The sequence below is a fragment of the Salmo salar genome, chromosome 14 (genome assembly GCF_965601325.2).
Source record: "Salmo salar chromosome 14, fSalSal1, whole genome shotgun sequence".
Lineage (NCBI taxonomy): Eukaryota > Metazoa > Chordata > Actinopteri > Salmoniformes > Salmonidae > Salmo > Salmo salar.
The window spans coordinates 4,980,661-5,001,662 of NC_138304.1; the positions used below are offsets into that span (position 1 = coordinate 4,980,661).

The 21,002-nt window shown below is 42.0% G+C and overlaps 1 protein-coding gene across 6 annotated transcripts in view; it reads right to left on the reverse strand.

Annotated features, from left to right (window-relative positions):
* Positions 1–21,002, reverse strand: part of amph (amphiphysin) — a 134,062-nt gene that overhangs the window by 73,570 nt on the left and 39,490 nt on the right. For all 6 annotated transcript variants that reach the window (XM_082960692.1, XM_014139127.3, XM_045693800.2 and 3 more), the window contains exons 3-4: positions 14,848–14,902; positions 8,358–8,452 (exon numbers count right to left, since the gene is read on the reverse strand). In XM_082960692.1, the coding sequence (XP_082816818.1) occupies positions 8,358–8,452; positions 14,848–14,902 (150 nt within the window). The remainder of the gene's footprint in view (positions 1–8,357; positions 8,453–14,847; positions 14,903–21,002) is intronic.

Genomic DNA, 21,002 nt, shown 5'->3' on the forward strand with positions numbered 1-21,002 from the left:
TAACCCGGTCTGCTAACTGCTTGCTTGCTAACCCGGTCTGCTAACTGCTTGCTTGCTAACCCGGTCTGCTAACTGCTTGCTTGCTAACCCGGTCTGCTAACTGCTTGCTTGCTAACCCGGTCTGCTAACTGCTTGCTTGCTAACCCGGTCTGCTAACTGCTAGCTTGCTAGCCCCGGCCTACTAACTGTTAGCTTCTTAGCAGCGGCCTGCTAACTGTCTGAATCCATATGCCTTAACCAACCATGTTGTTCCACCTCCTACATATGCGATGACATCACCTGGTTTAAACGTCTCTAGAGACTATATCTCTCTCATCATTACTCAATGCCTAGGTTTATCTCCAATGTACTCACATCCTACCTTACCTTTGTCTGTACACTATGCCTTGAATCTATGCTATCGTGCCAAGAAACCTGCTCCTTTTACTCTCTGTTCCGAACGTGCTAGACGGCCAGTTCGTATAGCCTTTAGCCATACCCTTATCCTACTTCTCCTCTGTTCCTCTGATGATGTAGAGGTTAATCCAGGTCCTGCAGTGCCTAGCTCCACTCCCACTCCCCATGTGCTCTCATTTGTTGATTTCTGTAACCGTAAAAGCCTTGGTTGTTTTACTCACTGCTTTAGCACACTCTGCCAACCCGGATGTCTTAGCCGTGTCTGAATCCTGGCTTTGGAAAACCACCAAAAACCCTGAAATCTCCATCCCTAACTATAACATTTTCCGCCAAAATAGAACTGCCAAATGGGTCTGTGTTGCAATCTACTGCAAAGATAGCCTGCAGAGTTCTGTATTACTATCCAAGTCTGTACCCAAACAATTCGAGCTTCTACTTCTAAAAATTCACCATTCCAGAAACAAGTCTCTCACTGTTGCCGCTTGCTATAGACCACCCTCTGCCCCCAGCTGTGCCCTCGACACCATATGTGAATTGATTGCCCCCCATCTATCTTCTGAGCTCGTGCTGCTAGGTGACCTAAACTGGGACATGCTTAACACTCCAGCCATCCTACAATCTCACACAAATTATCAATGAACCTATCAGGTACAACCCCAAATCCGTAAACACGGGCACCCTCATAGATATCATCCTAACTAACTCGCCCTCCAAATACACCTCTGTTGTTTTCAATCAAGATCTCAGCGATCACTGCCTCATTGCCTGCATCCGTAATGGGTCTGCGACCAAACGACCACCCCTCATCACTGTCAAACGCTCCCTAAAACACTTCTGCCAGCAGGCCTTTCTAATCGACCTGGCCGGGGTATCCTGGAATGACATTGACCTCATCCTGTCAGTAGATGATGCCTGGTTATTCTTTAAAAGTGCCTTCCTCACTATCTTAAATAAGCATGCCCCATTCCAAAACTTTAGAACTAGGAAAAGATATAGTCCTTGCTTCACTCCAGACCTGTCTGCCCTTGACCAGCACAAAAACATCCCGTGGCATTCTGCATTAGCATCGAATAGCCCCCGTGATATGCAACTTTTCAGGGAAGTTAGGAACAAATATTCACAGGCAGTTTGAAAAAGCTAGCCTTAGCTTTCCTAACAGAAATTTGCGTCCTGTAGTACAAACTCAAAAAAGTTCTGGGACACTGTAAAGTCCATGGAGAATAAGAGCACCTCCTCCCAGCTGCCCACTGCTCTGAGGCTAGGAAACACTGTTACCACCGATAAATCCACTATAATTGAGAATTTCAATAAGCATTTCTCTACGGCTGGCCATGCTTTCCACCTGGCTACCCTACCCCGGTCAACTGCCCGGCACCCTCCACAGCAACCCGCCAAAGCCCCCACCATTTCTCCTTCACCCAAATCCAGATAGCTGATGTTCTGAAAGATCTGCAAAATCTGGACCCCTACAAATCAGCCGGGCTAGACAATCTGGACCCTCTCTTTCTAAAATTATCTGCCGAAATTGTTGCCACCCCTATTACTAGCCTGTTCAATCTCTCTTTTGTATCGTCTGAGATTCCCAAAGATTAGAAAGCTGCCGCGGTCATCCCCCTCTTCCAAGGGGGTGACACTCTAGACCCAAACTGCTACAGACCTATATCTATCCTACCCTGTCTTTCTAAGGTCTTCGAAAGCCAAGTTAACAGATTACCGACCATTTTGAATCCCACCGTACCTTCTCCTCTATGCAATCTGGTTTCAGAGCTGGTCATGAGTGCACCTCAGCCACGCTCAAGGTCCTAAATGACATCATAACCGCCATCGATAAGAGACATTACTGTGCGGCCGTATTCATCGACCTGGCCAAGGCTTTCGAATCTGTCAATCACCATATTCTTATTGGCAGACTCGACAGCCTTGGTTTCTCAAATGATTGCCTCGACAGGTTTACCAACTACTTCTCTGATAGAGTTCAGTGTGTCAAATCAGAGGACCTGTTGTCCGGACCTCTGGCAGTCTCTATGGGGGTGCCACGGGTTCAATTCTCGGGCCGACTCTCTTCTCTGTTTACATCAATGATGTCACTCTTGCTGCTGGTGATTCTCTGATCCACCTCTACGCAGACGACACCATTCTGCATACTTCTGGCCCCTCTTTGGACACTTTGTTAACTTCTCTAGGGTAGGGGGCAGTATTTTCACGGCCGGATAAAAAACGTACCCGATTTAAACTGGTTACTACTATTTTCCAGAAACGAGAATATGCATATAATTGGTAGATTTGGATAGAAAACACTCTAAAGTTTATAAAACTGTTTGAATGGTGTCTGTGAGTATAACAGAACTCATATGGCAGGCCAAATCCTGAGAAGACTCCATACAGGAAGTGCCCTCTCTGACCATTTCTTGTGCTTCTGTGGCATCTCTGTCGAAAATACAGGATCTCTGCTGTAACGTGACAATTTCTAGGCTCACTGAAGGCGCCAGAAAGTGGAATGAGATCTCTGCTGTCTCTGGGCTAGGTACAGGAGCGCTGTTTGTGAGTGGTCAGGCTGGTGGCTCAGAGACAGGAGATGCGCGGCCCCGAGAAGTGGCCATGTTTTTCTTTCAGCCTTTGAACGAAAACAACGTCGCCCGGTTGGAATATTATCGCTATTTTACGAGAAAAATAGCATAAAAATTGATTTTAAACAGCGTTTGACATGCTTCTAAGTACGGTAATGGAATATTTTGAATTTTTTTGTCACGACATGCGTCCGCGCGTCATCCTTTGGATAGGGACCTGAACGCATGAACAAAATGGAGGATATTTGAACATAACTATGGATTATTTTGAACCAAAACAACATTTGTGGTTGAAGTAGAAGTCCTGGGAGTGCATTCTGACGAAGAACAGCAAAGGTAATCCAATTTTTCTACTAGTAATTCTGAGTTTACTGAGCCTCGATGTTGGCGAGTGTCTGTTTAGCTAGCCTTGATGGCCGAGCTATCTACTCAGAATATTGCAAAATGTGCTTTTGCCGAAAAGCTATTTTAACATCTGACACCGCGATTGCATAAAGGAGTTCTGTATCTATAATTATTTAAATAATTGTTATGTATTTTGTAAACGTTTATCAAGAGTAATATAGTAAATTCACCGGAAGTTTTCGGTGTGTATGCTAGTTCTGAACGTCACATGCTAATGTAAAAAGCTGGTTTTTGATATAAATATGAACTTGATTGAACAAAACATGCATGTATTGTATAACATAATGTCCTAGGTGTGTCATCTGATGAAGATCATCAAAGGTTAGTGCTGCATTTAGCTGTGGTTTTGGTTTTTCTGACATATATGCTAGCTTGAAAAATGGCTGTGTGATTATTTCTGGCTGGGTACTCTCCTAACATAATCTAATGTTTTGCTTTCGCTGTAAAGCCTTTTTGAAATCGAACAATGTGGTTAGATTAACGAGAGTCTGGTCTTTAAAATGGTGTAAAATAGTCATATGTTTGAGAAATTGAAGTTATAGCATTTTTAAGGTTTTTGTATTTCGCGCCACTCGATTCCACTGGCTGTTGACTGGCTGATACCCGAGAGAGGTTAACTAACCTCCAGACGAGCTTCAATGCCATACAACTCTCCTTCCGTGGCCTCCAACTGCTCTTAAATGCAAGTAAAACTAAATGCATGTTATTCAATCGATCACTGCCCGCACGTCCAGCATCATTACTCTGGACAGCTCTGACTTAGAATATGTGGACAACTACAAATACCTAGGTGTCTGGTTAGACTGTAAACAGGCCACTTCCTGTAAGGAATCTTCTCAGGTTTTTGCCTGCCATATGAGTTCTGTTATACTCACAGACACCATTCAAACAGTTTTAGAAACTTTAGGGTGTTTTCTATCCAAAGCCAATAATTATATGCATATTCTAGTTACTGGGCAGGAGTAGTAACCAGATTAAATCGGGTACATTTTTTATCCGGCCGTGCAAATACTGCCCCCTATCCCCAACAGGTTAACAAACCTCCAAACGAGCTTCAATGCCATACAACACTCCTTCTGTGGCCTCCAACTGCTCTTACATGCTAGTAAAACTAAATGCATGCTCTTCAACCGATCGCTGCCCGCACCCACCCGCCCGACTAGCATCACTACTCTAGACGGTTCTGACTTAGAATATGTGGACAACTACAAATACCTAGGTGTCTGGTTAGACTTTAAACTCTCCTTCCAGACTCACATTAAGCATCTCCAATTCAAAATTAAATCTAGATTCGGCTTCCTATATCGCAACAAAGCATCCTTCACTCATGCTGCCAAACATACCCTCGTAAATCTGACCATCCTACCGATCCTCGACTTCGGCGATGTCATCTATAAAAAAGCCTCCAACACTCTACTCAACAAATTGGATGCAGTCTATCACAGTGCCATCCGTTTTGTCACCAAAACCTCATACACTACCCACCACTGCGACCAGTAAGCTCTCATTGGTTGGCCCTCGCTTCATACTCGTTGCCAAACCCACTGGCTACAGGTTATCTACAAGTCTCTGCTAGATAAAGCCCCGCCTTATCTCTGCTCACTGGTCACCATAGCAGCACCCACTCGTAGCACACGCTCCAGCAGGTATATCTCACTGGTCACCCCCAAAGCCAATTCCACCTTTGGTCGCCTTTCCTTCCAGTTCTCTGCTGCCAATGACTGGAACAAACTGCAAAAATCACTGAAGCTGGAGAATCTTACCTCCCTCACTTGCTTTAACTACCAACTGTCAGAGCAGCTCACAGATCACTGCACCTGTACATAGCCCATCTGTAAACAGCCCATCTATCTACCTCATCCCCATACTATTTATTTATTTATCTTGCTCCTTTGCACCCCAGTATCTCTACTTGCACATTTATATTCTGCACATCTACCATTCCAGTGTTTAATTGCTATATTGTAATTACTTCGCCACCATGGCCTATTTATTGCCTTAACTTACCTCATTTGCACTCACTGTATATAGACTTTTTGTTTTATTTTTTTCTACTGTATAATTGACTATGTTTTGTTTATTCCCTGTGTAACTCTGTGTTGTTGTATGTGTCGAATTGCTATGCTTTAGCTTGGCCAGGTCGCAGTTGCAAATGAGAAATTGTTCTCAACTAGCCTACCTGGTTAAATAAAAGTGAAATATATATTTTTTTTAAACAAATTCAGTTGTCAAAACATAGGTTGGGACAAACATGCATTGGCAGGCAAGCTGCAGAAGGACGAGCATACTACAATTCCCTATTGTTTCAGTGCAATTCTGATGGCCAACAAGCTTAAAGTTTGAAAGGGTTTATCTAATTTCCCTCGTTAGAGTTTAGCTTATCTCGCTCTGGCTAGCTTTAGTTGATCTTGTTGTTGTTGATTTGCATAGGCAACTGAGGGAGAGACAGCCTACCTTTTCATGGTTGTTTGATCAATAGGACTGAAGTTCCCACATGTATGAGGACTCCCGTGGTATTTACATATTAGCAGAAATACATTCAAGTGGCTTTTGGCAAATGCGTTCTAATGATCTAAATTCATGCTATTGCCTGTAAACACACAGTCCAGTTCAAAGTGAATGTTGGCAGGCCTGTGTGGCAAATGGCTAATTTGCATATAGGCCTACTGTAGCTCTGATTAGCTATGGTGCACCGGTCTGCGTCGACTCCGGTCCTGGACAAGACAGATGTTTTTATTATTTCTTGCAGTGTCTATTTACTTTCCAAACGCATGGCCGTTTTCCCACTGTATATTGCTATAGAATGTTCACATTCCCAAACATTCTATGAATTTATGAAAATGACCATATTTAAGTGCTCGTTCTTCCTGGGGGTGTATATGAACAGATTTTAACACAATTTCATGTCGCTAAAACACTGTCAGTTCCACTTTAAATATTGCAGTAATTCATTCAAATCATATTTCTTTACTGCTTTCAATAAAGCCAAAGATCTTTAAAACTGCTGGTTTTATTTGATTCCAAAACGATAATTTATTCCTCCCATGATCAATATTGATGGATATTGTCATAGTGCTATTGTCCTCTTGACTTGACTCAGTTCAGGAAATGGGTCAGTGTCTAGTATGGTCTATGTACGCTGTTTATGTACAGTCGTGGCCAAAAGTTTTGAGAATGACAAATATTCATTTCCACAAAGTTTGCTGCTTCAGTGTCTTTAGATATTTTTGTCAGATTTTACTATGGAATACTGAAGTATAATTACAAGCATTTCATAAGTGTCAAAGGCTTTTATTGACAATTACATGAAGTTGATGCAGAGTCAATATTTGCAGTGTTGACCCTTCTTTTTCAAGACCTCTGCAATCCGCCCTGGCATGCTGTCAATTAACTTCTGGGCCACACCCTGACTGATGGCAGCCCATTCTTTCATAATCAATGCTTGGAGTTTGTCAGAATTTGTGGGTTTTTGTTTGTCCACCCGCCTCTTGAGGATTGACCACAAGTTCTCAATGGGATTAAGGTCTGGGGAGTTTCCTGGCCATAGACCCAAAATATTGATGTTTTGTTCCCCGAGCCACTTAGTTATCACTTTTGTCTTATGGCAAGGTGCTCCATCATGCTGGAAAAGGCATTGTTCGTCACCAAACTGTTCCTGGATGGTTGGGAGAAGTTACTCTCGGAGGATGTGTTGGTACCATTTCTTTATTCATGGCTGTGTTCTTAGGCAAAATTGTGAGTCAGCACACACCCTTGGTTGAGAAGCAACCCCACACATTAATGGTCTCAGGATGCTTTACTGTTGGCATGACACAGGACTGATGGTAGCGCTCACCTTGTCTTCTCCGGACAAGCTTTTTTTCCGGATGCACCAAACAATCGGAAAGGGGATTCATCAGAGAAAATGACTTTACCCCAGCCCTCAGCAGTCCAATCCCTGTACCTTTTGCAGAATATCAGTATGTCCCTGATGTTTTTCCTGGAGAGAAGTGGCTTCTTTGCTGCCCTTCTTGACACCAAGCCATCCTCCAAAAGTCTTCGCCTCACTGTGCGTGCAGATGCACTCACACTTGCCTGCTGCCATTCCTGAGCAAGCTCTGTACTGGTGGTGCCCCGATCCCGCAGCTGAATCAACTTTAGGAGACGGTCCTGGTGCTTGCTGGACTTTCTTGGGCGCCCTAAAGCCTTCTTCACAACAATTCAAAATCCAAAAAAGAATCAAACAAACAAGCAAGCCGTCTGGTGAGTATCAATTGACCTTTGATCCATAAGATTACATTCATATGGAGTTAGTCTCCCCTTTTTTTATGCTGTCTATGTATTCTCTAAGTATGCTGCCTATGTATGCTTGGCCGAGATAGAAACGTGCTCACATACAGTATGTATTATCTACCATTTTAGATCATTTTGGACCACAGTGTGTGGAGCTGTGGAGTGGTAACACTCCTGGTTCCATGCACATATGCAATTTTCTGCCTGAGACTGGGGTTCAATCCATTTGTACTTACCTCTCAATGCATCTCCACTTTTTCAAATATTTTTGTCAATAAAGCATAACAAAATATGAAAGGAGAGTGACTCTCCTGTCTCCTTAAAAAATGTAATAAAAATATAATAATTATGGACCACAAGACTATAGCGATTGCAATGGCTTCGGCTAATGGAGATGCAAAAAAAATCAGAAAGAATTTAGGCTAACATGATTCATTTCAGACTAAAGCAAAATCATAAATACTGATAAGTGATCATGCCTCTCCCACTATAAATTACTGACATACAGGTATGAAAACCCAGAGAGAATCATGACTTCTGAGTGAACCAGAACAGAAACTCAATCAATCACGTGTGCCTTACAGTATCTGGAGTGAGCGCTCCTAGCCAATCACATATGGTCGCATTGAAAATCTACCATTACCAATGAACGAAAGACTGAAAGAACAGAGGGATATGAGAATGAAAGAAGAAAAAAAGTAGGCATGTGGCGCTCACCTTCCCGATGCTCAAGACATCGTCCTTCCCGTGCCAGTCCGGCTCGTAGACTTCATGTAGGGACTCTGTCAGGTTCATGGAAGCCTGTTGCATTGCTAGAAGACACCATCAACATGATAAGGGCTTAATTCAACCCAGTGGAACAAGTTCCCAGACACAGATCAAGCCTAGTTCTGGATTTAAGAGATCTTCCAATGAAGATGATCCATTTCCAACACTCTTGAGTCCAGGACTAGGTTTTAAACAAACCAATAGCGCTGTACTGCCCTACCAAACAAAGAAAAAATGATGATCAAATCGCTTTGAGCAGATGATGGAGATCAAAGTGCATGGTCAGCAACAACAAAAAAAAGGAAGACAGAACACTGCCATGTTGACCTGGGGCTGTATCCACAAATCATCTCAGAGTATGAGTGCTGATCTACGATCTGTCCATATAATCGTATTCATTATGATCGAAAAGGAAACACTGATATTAGATCAGCATCATAGTATACATCATTTTAGTCTGTAAAAATAGAATAGTTGCGTGAAAATATCAGCTTGATTCCCCTTGCAGGAGCTGACCAGTCATAATGAAAAAAATATGTTAATTTGTATATTTTACATTTTAGTCATTTAGCAGACATTCAGTTAATGCATTGAGGTATGACAACCACTTGTGCATTCTCATTTCGATGCCAAACCCACCACTGGTATGCTTGGCCAAAGAGCTCTATTTTCATGTCCTCCAATAAATGTTAACGCCTGGAGTTTGCTAAACAGCACTGACACTTGGATTGGAATCGGTGCTTTGGTCAGATGACATGAAAACTGAGCTCTTTGGCCATGCACACCAGTGGTGGGTTTGGCGTCGAAATGAGAATGCAAGAGCAGAAAAATATAACATACCTACTGTAAAATATGGTGGTAGACCTTGATGTTATGGGGCTATTTTGCTTCCCCTGGTACTGGGGCCCTTGTTAAGGTCAACGACTTTACCCAGTACCAGGATATTTTTGCCAAAAACCTGGTTGCCTCTGTCAGGAGGCTGACACTTGGCCGCAAGTGGATCTTCCAGTAAGACAATAACCCCAAGCACACATCAAAATCCACAAAGAAATGCTTAATTGGCCACAAAAATCTACATTTTGCAATGGCCATCTCAGTCCACGGACTTGAAACCCATTGCAAACCTATGGTTTGAATTGAATAGGGCAGTCCAAATGCACAGACGAAGGATATACAAGGATCTGTAAGGATTCTGTATGGAGGAATGGTCTAAGATCCCCCCCCCCCCATGTGTTCTTCAACTCATAAAACATTTTACAAAAATATTAACCAAAGGTTATTATAGTCTTGTATTTTCATATTCGTTTTTATTTCTAGTAGTTTTCAGATTTTTGTTTAGTTTCAGTTAGTTTTCAGATCCACTTTACTAGTTTTTATTTAGTTTCAGTTTTATAAAAACATTTCTATTTCATTTTATATGATTTAGTTTTAGTGTTAGGGACAGAAAGTAGCCCATGCTTGGGAGGCTAGGAGCCATTTAAGTGTTGTATAGTTAAAGTGCTTTTGGTGGTCACTTTCTGCCAGTGTGTGGCAGTAATGCAGGTTTAAAGGTAGACTCAGTGAGATGACGTACAGTAGATGCACAAAGTAAACAGTTGTAGTGGGTAAACAACCAGGAGTGTTCTCCACTGTTTTGGTCCCGTAGCTACCACGTTGTGGCAGCGTGCACATACAGACACTCCGTGTGACTGTGAGAGCAAAGTTTTGCATTATGCTCATCTCAATGGGCGTGTTCGAGCGGATCAATTTTGTCAAGTCGTCACCGCCTTTCAAAGTGTGTTGCAGTCTGGGGATAAAAAAATGGTCTAACTTGCGCCTACACGTCAACTGCATGAACTTTACAAAAATCCTGTGATCAAAGGTCATGAAGTTTTGACTGCAGTCGACTGTAAGTTTCTTCATTTGCTCTTCACCAACTTCATTCTGCAGCTATTTCCTGGATTGTGTACAATAAAATAAAATAACATCAAATTGATCAGAAATACAGTGTACACATTGTTAATGTTGTAAATTACTATTGTAGTTGGAAACGGCAGATTTTTGATGGAATATCTACATAGCAAAACACCAGTCTCAACGTCAACAGTGAAGAGGCGACTCGGGGATGCTGGCCTTCTAGGCAGAGTTCCTCTGTCTGTGTTCTTTTGCTCATCTTAATTTTTTATTTTATTGGCCAGTCTGTGATATAGTTTTTTCTTTGCAACTCTGCCTAGAAGGCCAGTATCCCGGAGTCGCCTCTTCACTGTTGATGATGAGACTGGTGTTTTGCACCCGCAAACTATTTAATGAAGCTGCCAGTTGACAACTTGTGATGCGTCTGTTTCTCAAACTAGACACTTTAATGTACTTGTCCTCTTGCTCAGTTGTGCACCGGGGCCTCCCACTCCTCTTTCTATTCTGGTTAAAGCAAGTTTGCACTGTTCTGTGAAGGGAGTAGTACACAGCGTTGTACGAGATCTTCAGTTTCTTGGCAATTTCTCACATGTAATAGCCTTCATTTCTCAGAACAATAATAGCCTGACGAGTTTCAGAAGAAAGTCCTTTGTTTCTGGCCATTTTGAGCCTGTATTCAAACCCACAAATGCTGATGCTTCAGATACTCAACTAGTCTAAAGAAGGCCAGTTTTATTGCTTCTTTAATCAGAACAACAGTTTTCCGCTGTGCTAGCATAATTGCAAAAGGTTTTTTTAATGATCAATTAGCCTTTTAAAATTATAAACTTGGATTAGCTAACACAATGTGCCATTGGAACACAGGAGTGATGGTTGCTGATAATGGGCCTCTGTACGCCTATGTAGATATTCCATTAAAGAATCAGCCGTTTCCAGCTACAATAGTCATTTACAACATTAACAATGTCTACACTGTATTTCTGATCAATTTGATGTTATTTTAATGGACAAAAAATGTGCTTTTCTTTCAAAAACAAAAACACATTTCTAAGTGACCTTAAACTTTTGAACGGTAGTGTATATTTTTTTATACCTACAGTGGTCCTAATATTCCAAATCAAATGGCTAAATGATCAATTTTATGACCATCTTAAAACAATTCCATATGTTAGCTTAGTAGATATTGCGATACAGAGGTTAGGGTGTTTTATGAGACTCTCGAGAAGGATGACCAATGACGTGACTTAAACTGGAACCAATTTGCTGTGATTCATGTGTACAGTGGATATATACAAATAAATGTGATATTTACACAACAACAACAAAAAAGCTTGAAAACCCCATTAGAAAATACATTTGAATTTCGCCCCCCCAGAAAACTAAGACTGAACATATTTCATTTTGGAGTCAAATATTATAGTTTCAGTATATATACATTATTTTATATCAGTTTACTAAATTGTTTTTTTTGTTGTTTTAGTTTACAATAATAATCTTGAGACGAACAACCACCGATATAAAAGAAAACTATAAACAAAAAAAATGTTAGAACTGTATTGTTAGCATTTTAATGTAGGGCTATAGGGAAGACCGGTCATGTGGAGATGTTCCTATCGAAATGTTGTATTTTTTTTAAAGTTGCTAACTTGTTTAATAAGCTTAGTAAAGATTTTTTTAGGGGACCCTACATGGGGCCCAGACCCCAAGTTTGGGGACCACTGTACTAACCTCTTTCTCTGCTTGCTTCCTCTCTCTCTTTGTCTGCTCTGCTTTCCCCTGCATGCATTGCAGCCTGCCTCAGCCTCACCTATGAGTACCACACCCAGTCATTGGCCACATCCCTGTCTGTCTCAGTAGGCTACTCTCTGTATAGCAAAATTATTATGAGAACTTAGTAGCTGCATTTTTTCAACTGCTGAGGCAGGCTCCGTTTAACGTTAGCTTCTTACTTCATTCTTCTAGCTTGCTAAATAATAATAGCCAGAATAGAACTCCGACCTGGGGTACCTCAGGCCCTAGGCATGTGATGCGAGAGGGCGGCGTTAGCTGTTTTAGAGAGTGGTGAGTGTGCTGCTAAAAAGGAAAACCCGGGAGGCAAATTTTGGGGGATGCAGGCGAACAATAACTAACAAACCACTTTTCATGAGTCCACTCATTCGCAAAGACGCAGGCGTGTTAGAAATCTGTCAGATCAAGAATATAAGCGTTCTGAACTTTGATCAATGCTGGGAGCAATATTAAGATGTTGACCCGTAATTTATTATCTTTGTGTACAAAATGTAGATATTTTTTAATAATTAGAAAAAGAATACCAAGGTCTGGACGTCGGTGTCCTCATGTAGTTACGGCCCTACAGGGGTGTCAATCATTTTGACCCCTACCTTTTAGAGAAAAAAAGTATTACAAATCTCTTTCTCTGAGCAATTGTATTAGTATAAAATAATATAATTTCCCCCTTTTTTGGAGCAGACAATATAGCTCAGTTTTTGAATTATGTATACAGTCATTTTTGCTCATCTTTATCAAAGGTGTCAATCATTTTGGACCCCACTGTAGGTAAATAGGTTACTGTTCATGAAAGTACATATGAGTATCATACACAATATGGCATGTGAGGGCTTTCTGTCTTAATACTTTGTGTTTTTCTGTTGATCCAGCACACATGTAACATTCCAAGAAGTGGATATAAATCACAGATCTTTCAGAAGTGAAAATAAAACGATCTTCCAAATCAAAGCAGTTGCTATTCGTGTTGACTTTCCACTGTAGGTGTTTAGATATAGGCTCACATACTAAGTCTTGTGGGAGGGCACATATGTTCAAAGGATTAGACGACTGACATGCTCTAGCGGGTGCGTATGTGTTTGAGTGTGTGCGTGTGCACATGTACGGTGCATTCGGGAAAGTATTCAGACGCCTTGACTTTTTCAAAATGTTGTTACGTTACAGCCTTATGGATGAAATCGTTTTTTCCCCCTCATCAATCTACACACAATACCCCGTAATGACAAAGCAAAAAGAGGTTTAGACATTTTAGCAAATGTATTAAAAATAAAAAACTGATATCACATTTAGATAAGTAAATGTCTTCTTCGGTATGACGCTACAAGCTTGGCACACCTGTATTTGGGGAGTTACTCCCATTCTTCTCTGCAAATCGTCTCAAGCTCTGCCAGGTTGGATTGGGAGCGTTGCTGCACAGCTATTTTCATGTCTCTCCAGAGATAGGGCTCAAGTCCGGGCTCTGGCTTGGCCACTCAAGGACAATCAGAGACTTGTCCCGAAGCCACTCCTGCATTGTATTGGCGGTGTACTTAGGGTCATTGTCCTGTTGGAAGGTGAACCTTCGCCCCAGTCTGAGGTCCTGAGAGCTCTTGATCAGGTTTTCGTCAAGGATCTCTCTGTACTTTGCTCCATTCATCTTTCCCTCGATCCTGACTAGTTTCCCAGTCCCTGCCGCTAAAAAACATCCCCACAGCATGATGCTGCCACCACCATTCTTCACCGTAGGGATGGTGCCAGGTGTCCTCCAGATGTGAGGCTTGGCATTCAGGCCAAAGAGTTCAATCTTGGTTTCATCAAACCAGAGAATGTTGTTTCTCATGGTCTGAGAGTCTTTAGGTGCCTTTTGGCAAACTCCAAGTGTGCTTTCATGTGCCTTTTACTGAGGAGTGGCTTCCATCTGGCCACTCTACCATAAAGGCCTGATTGGTGGTGCTGCAGAGATGGTTGTCCTTCTGGAAGGTTCTTCCATCTCCACAGAGGAACTCTGGAGCTCTGTCAGAGTGACCATCGGGTTCTTGGTCACCTCCCTGACCAAGGCCCTTCTCCCCCAATTGCTCAATTTGGCCGGGCAGCCAGCTCTAGGAAGAGTCTTGGTGGTTCCAAACTTCTTCCATTTAAGAAAGATGGAGGCCACTGTGTTCTTGGGGACCTTAAAAGCTGCCGAAATGTTTGGTACCCTTCCCCAGATCTGTGTCTCGACACAATCCTGTCTCGGAGCTCTACAGACAATTCCTTCGACCTCATGGTTTGGTTTTTGCTCTGACATGCACTGTCAACTGTGGGACCTTGTATAGACAGGTATGTTCCTTTCCAAATCATGTCCAATCAATTGAATTTACAGCAGGTGGACTCCAATCAAGTCATCTCAAGGATGATCGATGGAAACAAGATGCACCTGAGGTCAATTTCGAGTATCATAGCAAAGGGTCTGAATACTTATGTAAATAAGGTATTTCTCTTTTAAATTTTGTTATAAATTTGCAAAAAATTCTAAAAACCTGTTTTCGCTTTGTCATTATGGGGTGTTGTGTGTAGATTGATGAAGAAAAACATTAGATTTAATCCATTTTAGAATAAGGCTGTAACGTAACAAAATGTGGAAAAAGTCAACGGGTCTGAATTCTTTCCCAATGCCCTGTATATGTGTATTTTCACCTATGAGTGAATGTGTGTCTTGCATAAGCATTTGCTCTGCTGAGGCTTGCCTTGTACAGCTTGCCAGGTATGTGTGTGTACGTGTGTGTGTGTGTGTGTGCCTCACCTTTTACAGCCGCCAGATATGCCTTCATCTCCCTCTGCAGCCGGGAGCCCTCTGTCTGTAGAGAGAACAAATACATGAGGCTGAGTGTCACACACACACACACACTTTACTGGAAGAACAGTTACCAAATTGGTATATATGCCAACCCCCACATGCATCACACAAGTTGTGTATTGAAACGAATATTAACGTAATGTAAAATGTCACACATCCTTCCAGAAGTAATAGGCTGTACCAAATTACATCATATATTTACTCCCAAGACTGATCTCAAACCAGTTGCAAAGATAAGCAATCTTTCAGTTTGATTTAGTGTCAGGGGATGAGGCTAAAAATCGATTTGTCTCAGAAAGCAATAATATTAGCCATTATTCCTTTCGTTTATTAATGTATAGTTCTATATATTAATTTTAAAGATGTGCATAATGATTTTACCTAGCTGAACATTTTGGAAGAACTGATTGCAAACATTCCATTATGGCCATGGTAGGTAAATCATGCTGTAATTTTAGGACCATGGACAGGGGATGGCCAGTTGAGGGTTATTCATGCCTACAAACAAACATTTTGTCCATGGTCCTGAAATGGCAGCACTGCTTGTACAGTGATGCAGTGCTATGGGAGTACAGTGATGCAGTGATGCAGTGCTATGTGAGTAAGGGGTTTAATGATATTTTATGAAGACAACAGTGTCCCATAGCTTTTTCTCATTCAGGCTTTGCTAGCTTTGCGTGGCATAGCATATCATCTTGTTTCCATCAATGGAGCTGGAGGCTTGTAAATGTCATGTATTTCAGAAAGAGCTTGTTCTCATTCTGCAAATGTAATGTTATACAAACTTTGAACTTATGCTGGAACATGTGTCGGATATTGACAGGTTGGGATCGGGACCCTGTGGGTATAACCAGGTACAGTAAGAAATGTTGACCCACTAGTCCTTGTAGTGTAGTAATTTGCACACTATAACTTAATATGCATGTCATTTAGTTGTACAGTGCTTTTCAAGCCATCTTAGCTTTGCCTGGTACTTACCATTATGACTTCTATGTTGTAGCTTTTCCTAGCTTTGCATGGCATTTAGGTTTGGCTATACAATCCTTGAAATATTTGCATACTGTCACTGTATCACACATTTTGTGTGCTCTCCATAGCTTTGAGTGCTATTAACCATATATTTTGGGGTTAAGACTTCAGCCTTCCTTGCTTTGCATGCCATTTGTTCCCATTAGACACATTTTGTATTGAATTTGTGTTTTCCCTAGCTTTGAACCGTTTTCTGGTTTCAGCCCTCCTAGCTGTAGCTCACCCTCGTATTTACCATATGAAAAATGCTGTATTGAATTCACAGCTTTTCCAAGCTTTGCATGGTATCCCCCGTCTGACACATTTCCGGGGGTTTGGACCGCTGCCTTGTTAGCACGGCGTGGTCCGTGGTCTTTGCAAAACCTGGCTGGAGTAGCATTAGCAACAGCAGAAGTGGCGGTACCAGCCGCTGTAGTGCCAGCCCTCCAGTTTGACACAGCGCTCAAGTGTGACGTTTCCCCTAGGTACAGATCTAGGATCAGCTTCCCCTAACCTTAACCATTAGTGGGGAAATTCTAAACTTCACCCTGTTCCTAGCAAAATGGTGGTGGTGGTGGTGGTGGTGGTACCAGCTGCTGTAATACCAGCTGTTGTAATGCCAGCTCTGATTCATGATGCTTTTGCACAGCGGAGCGGGGTGAATTAACCTCAGGCTACTGCGGGGGAGCTGGAAATTTAGCACCAAGTATCTCCCCTCTGGACTGCTGCCGCTTAATTTGCATACACACACACAAAGACACACAGACACACTAGAGTGCATAAGTAGGTAATCTTGCTATGCACACCCCCACACAGACACGCACACACTCGCTCAAAAAAACATACACGTGTAACGAGGGTTAGTGTGCTGCTAACAGCTTAGCTTCCTCCACTGTCCGACTGACCCATACTGGGCTTGAACCAGTGATCCTCTGCTTCACAAAACAATGTGCAAACCAATTGAGCCATACAAAATGTACCTCTTTGATGACTCCATCGGCAACATTTCAAGCTAGCTGTTGAGTGAGCTTACGGTACATTCTTAACTCCATTACACATGCATAATAAATAACATGTGATATATGCATGTGTACGCGCGCACACACACACACACACACACACACACACACACACACACACACACACACACACACACACACACACACACACACACACACACACACACACACACACACTCTCTCTCTCTGAAAGACCCACCACAGCAACCTATGGATATTTACCATTCGGGTCTAAACTGACACAAATTAACCACTAAATGTCACTTTTGGCTATGGCTGTATCCTACACAGCAGAGAGATACATCTAAATTCTCCAGCTGCCATTTTGATCTACTGCTCAGGTCTACCAGTGTCATCAGTATTCGGACTTGCATCAGAATGCAACGAGCGCTACAATTTGTCACAGTGGAGAGGAGGAACTGGGAGTGGACAGATGGATGGGATAGAGTTAAGACATAGATAGGGATGATAAAGAGCCAAAGAGGGGACACCCCTTTAACGAATGTTTAACATTAAATGTTCACAGGGAGAGATTTGAAAGAGGCAAATGTAGAGAGCGGATATAGAGAGCAGTGAGGGAGAGGAAAAGAGGGAAGAGCAAAAGGGAGGAGGGGAAAGGGTAAGGAAGGCCAGTTTACTATGTAAAACCACCCTGGTGTTATTAAGCACTCTAATCAGGATTATATAGGACAGGTGGGGAGACAGGGAGAGAGAGGTGGGGAGACAGGGAGAGAGTGATGGGGAGAGAGAGGTGGGGAGACAGGGAGAGAGAGGTGGGGAGACAGGGAGAGAGAGGTGGGGAGACAGGAGAGAGAGAGGTGGGGAGACAGGGAGAGAGTGATGGGGAGACAGGGAGAGAGTGATGGGGAGACGGAGAGAGAGCTTTGTGATTTCAAAAAAGCTTTGAGGGTCTGCTATACAAATTGATGGAAAGTGGTGTTGGGGGAAAAACATAAGACATTATAAAATTCATGTACATAAACAAGTGTGCAGTTAAAATTGACAAAAAATGCACACATTTCTTTCCACAGGGCTGGGGGGTGAGACAAGGACGCAGCTTAAGCCCCACCTTCTTCAACATATACAGTTGAAGTCGGAAGTTTACATACACCTTAGCCAAATATATTTAAACTCAGTTTTTCACAATTCCTGACCTTTAATCCTAGTAAAAATTCCCAGCCTTAGGTCAGTTAGGATCACCACTTTATTTTAAGAATGTGAAATGTCAGAATAATAGTAGAGAATGATTTATTTCAGCTTTTATTTCTTTCATCACATTCCCAGTGGATCAGAAGTTTACATACACTCAATTAGTATTTGGTAGCATTGCCTTTAAATTGATTAACTTGGGTCAAACGTTTCGGGTAGCCTTCCACACGCTTCCCACAATAAGTTGGGTGAATTTTGGCCCATTCCCCCTGATAGAGTTGGTGTAACTGAGTCAGGTTTGTAGGCCTCCTTGCTCGCACACACTTTTTCAGTTCTGCCCACACATTTTCTATAGGATTGAGGTCAGGGCTTTGTGAGGGCCACTCCAATGCCTTGACTTTGTTGTCCTTAAGCCATTTTGCCACAACTTTGGAAGCATCTCCATTATGGAAGACCCATTTGCGACCAAGCTTTCACTTCCTGACTAATGTCTTGAGATGTTGCTTCAATATATCCATATAATTTTCCCTCCCTTATGATGCCATCTATTTTGTGAAGTGTACCAGTCCCTCCTGCAGCAAAGCACCCCCACAACATGATGCTGCCACCCCCGTGCTTCACGGTTGGATGGTTGGTTCATGGTTGGGATGGTGTTTTTCGGCTTCCAGCCTTCCCACTTTTTCATCCAAACATGGTCATTATGGCCAAACAGTTCTATTTTTGTTTCATCAGACCAGAGGACATTTCTCCAAAAAGTACGATCTTTGTCCCCATGTGCAGTTGCAAACCGTAGTCCTGTTTTTGAATGGCGGTTTTGGATCAGTGCCTCCTTTATGCTGAGCGTCCTTTCAGGTTATGTCGATATAAGACTCGTTTTACTGTGAATATAGATACTTTTGTAACTGTTTCCTCCAGCATCTTCACAAGGTCCTTTGCTGTTGTTCTGGGATTGATTTGCACTTTTCACAGCAAAGTACGTTCATCTCTAGGAGACAGAATGTGTCTCCTTCCTCAGCGGTATGATGGCTGCGTGGTCTCATGGTGTTTATACTTGCATACTATTGTTTGTACAGATGAACGTGGTACCTTCATGCATTTGGAAATTGCTCCCAAGGATGAACCAGACTTGTGGAGGTCTACAATTTATTTTCCTGAGGTCTTGGCTGATTTCTTTAGATTTTCCCATGATGTCAAGCAAAGAGGCACTGAGTTTGAAGGTAGGCCTTGAAATACATCCACAGGTACAACTCCAATTGACTCAAATTATATCAATTAGCCTATCAGAAGCTTCTAAAGCCATGACATAATTTTCTGGAATTTTCCAAGCTGTTTAAAAGGCACAGTAAACTTAGTGTATCTTAACTTCTGACCCACTGGAATTGTGATACAGTGAATTATAAGTTAAATAATCTGTCTGTAATCAATTGTTGGAAAATGTACTTGTGTCATGCACAAAGTAGATGTCCTAACCGACTTGCCAAAACTATAGTTTGTTTCTCAAGAAATTTGTGGAGTGGTTGAAAAACGAGTTTTAATGACTCGCAGCACCCGGCCTCACCCTATTAGAATCTGAAATCAAATGTCTACTGTTTCCTGATGATCCGGTGCTCTGTCCTCAACCAAGGAGGGCCTACAGCAGCACCTAGATCTTCTTCACAGATTCTGTCAGACCTGGGCCCTGACAGTAAATCTCAGTATGACAAAAATAATGGTGTTCCAAAAAAGGTCCAGTTGCCAGGACCACGAATACAAATTCCATCTAGACACCGTTGCCCTAGACACAAAATACTATACATACCTCTGCCTAAACATCAGCGCCACAGGTAACTTCCACAAAGCTGTGAACGATCTGAGCGACAAGGCAAGAAGGGCCTTCTATGCCATCAAAAGGAACATAAAATTCCACATACCAATTAGCATCTGGTTAAAAATACTTGAATCAGTTATAGAACCCATCTGCTCACCAACCAAGAATTTTAATGGTCGCATACCCATATTTTGCAGATGTTATCGCAGGTGCAAAGAAATGCTTGTTTTTCTAGCTCCAACAGTGCAGTAATACCTAACAATACAAAACCATACACACAAACCCCCCAAATTAAAATAAATATCAGAACGAGCAATGTCAGAGTCTGGAATACATATGACCAATGTTGGAATCAAATCCACAACCCTGATATTGCAAGTACCGGACCATGCTCCAACTAACTGAGCCATAATTTGATTAACAATATTATATTAGTAAGTAAGCCCTGTCCAAGCCAAATGGCCCATAGGGCAGGAGCTTATCTCCTGTTTCTGCAGCGTGAGGCAGCATGATGTACATGTCCTGGACAGGAGGACACTAGTCTGTCGCAAGGCCTTACCCCACATCTATATGTCCTTAAAGGATATATAGTGCCTTCAGAAAGTATTCATACCCCTTGACTTATTCCACATTCAAAATAGATTCAATATTTATTTTTTCTAACCCCACTACATACAATACCCCATAATGACAAAGTGAAAACATGTCTTTAGAAATGTTTGCTAATTTATTGAAAATTAAATACAGAAATCTAATTGACATAAGAATTGACTCAGGGGTGTGAATACTTATGTAGAAGCAGCTTTGGCAGCGACTACAGCAGTGAGTCTTTCTGGGTAAGTCTCTTAACAGCTTTGCAACATGGATTGTACAATATTTGCTAATTATTCTTTAAAAAAATGTCAAGCTCTGTCAAGTTGATCATTGCTAGACAGTCATTTTCAAGTCTTACCATAGATTTTCAAGCCAATTTAAGTCAAAACTGTAACTAGGTCACTCAGGAACATTCAATGTGGTCTATGTAAGCAACGTCAGTGTAGATTTGGCCTTGTGTTTAGGTTATTGTCCTCCTGAAAGGGGAATTTGTCTCCCAGTGTCTGTTGGAAAGCAGACTCAAC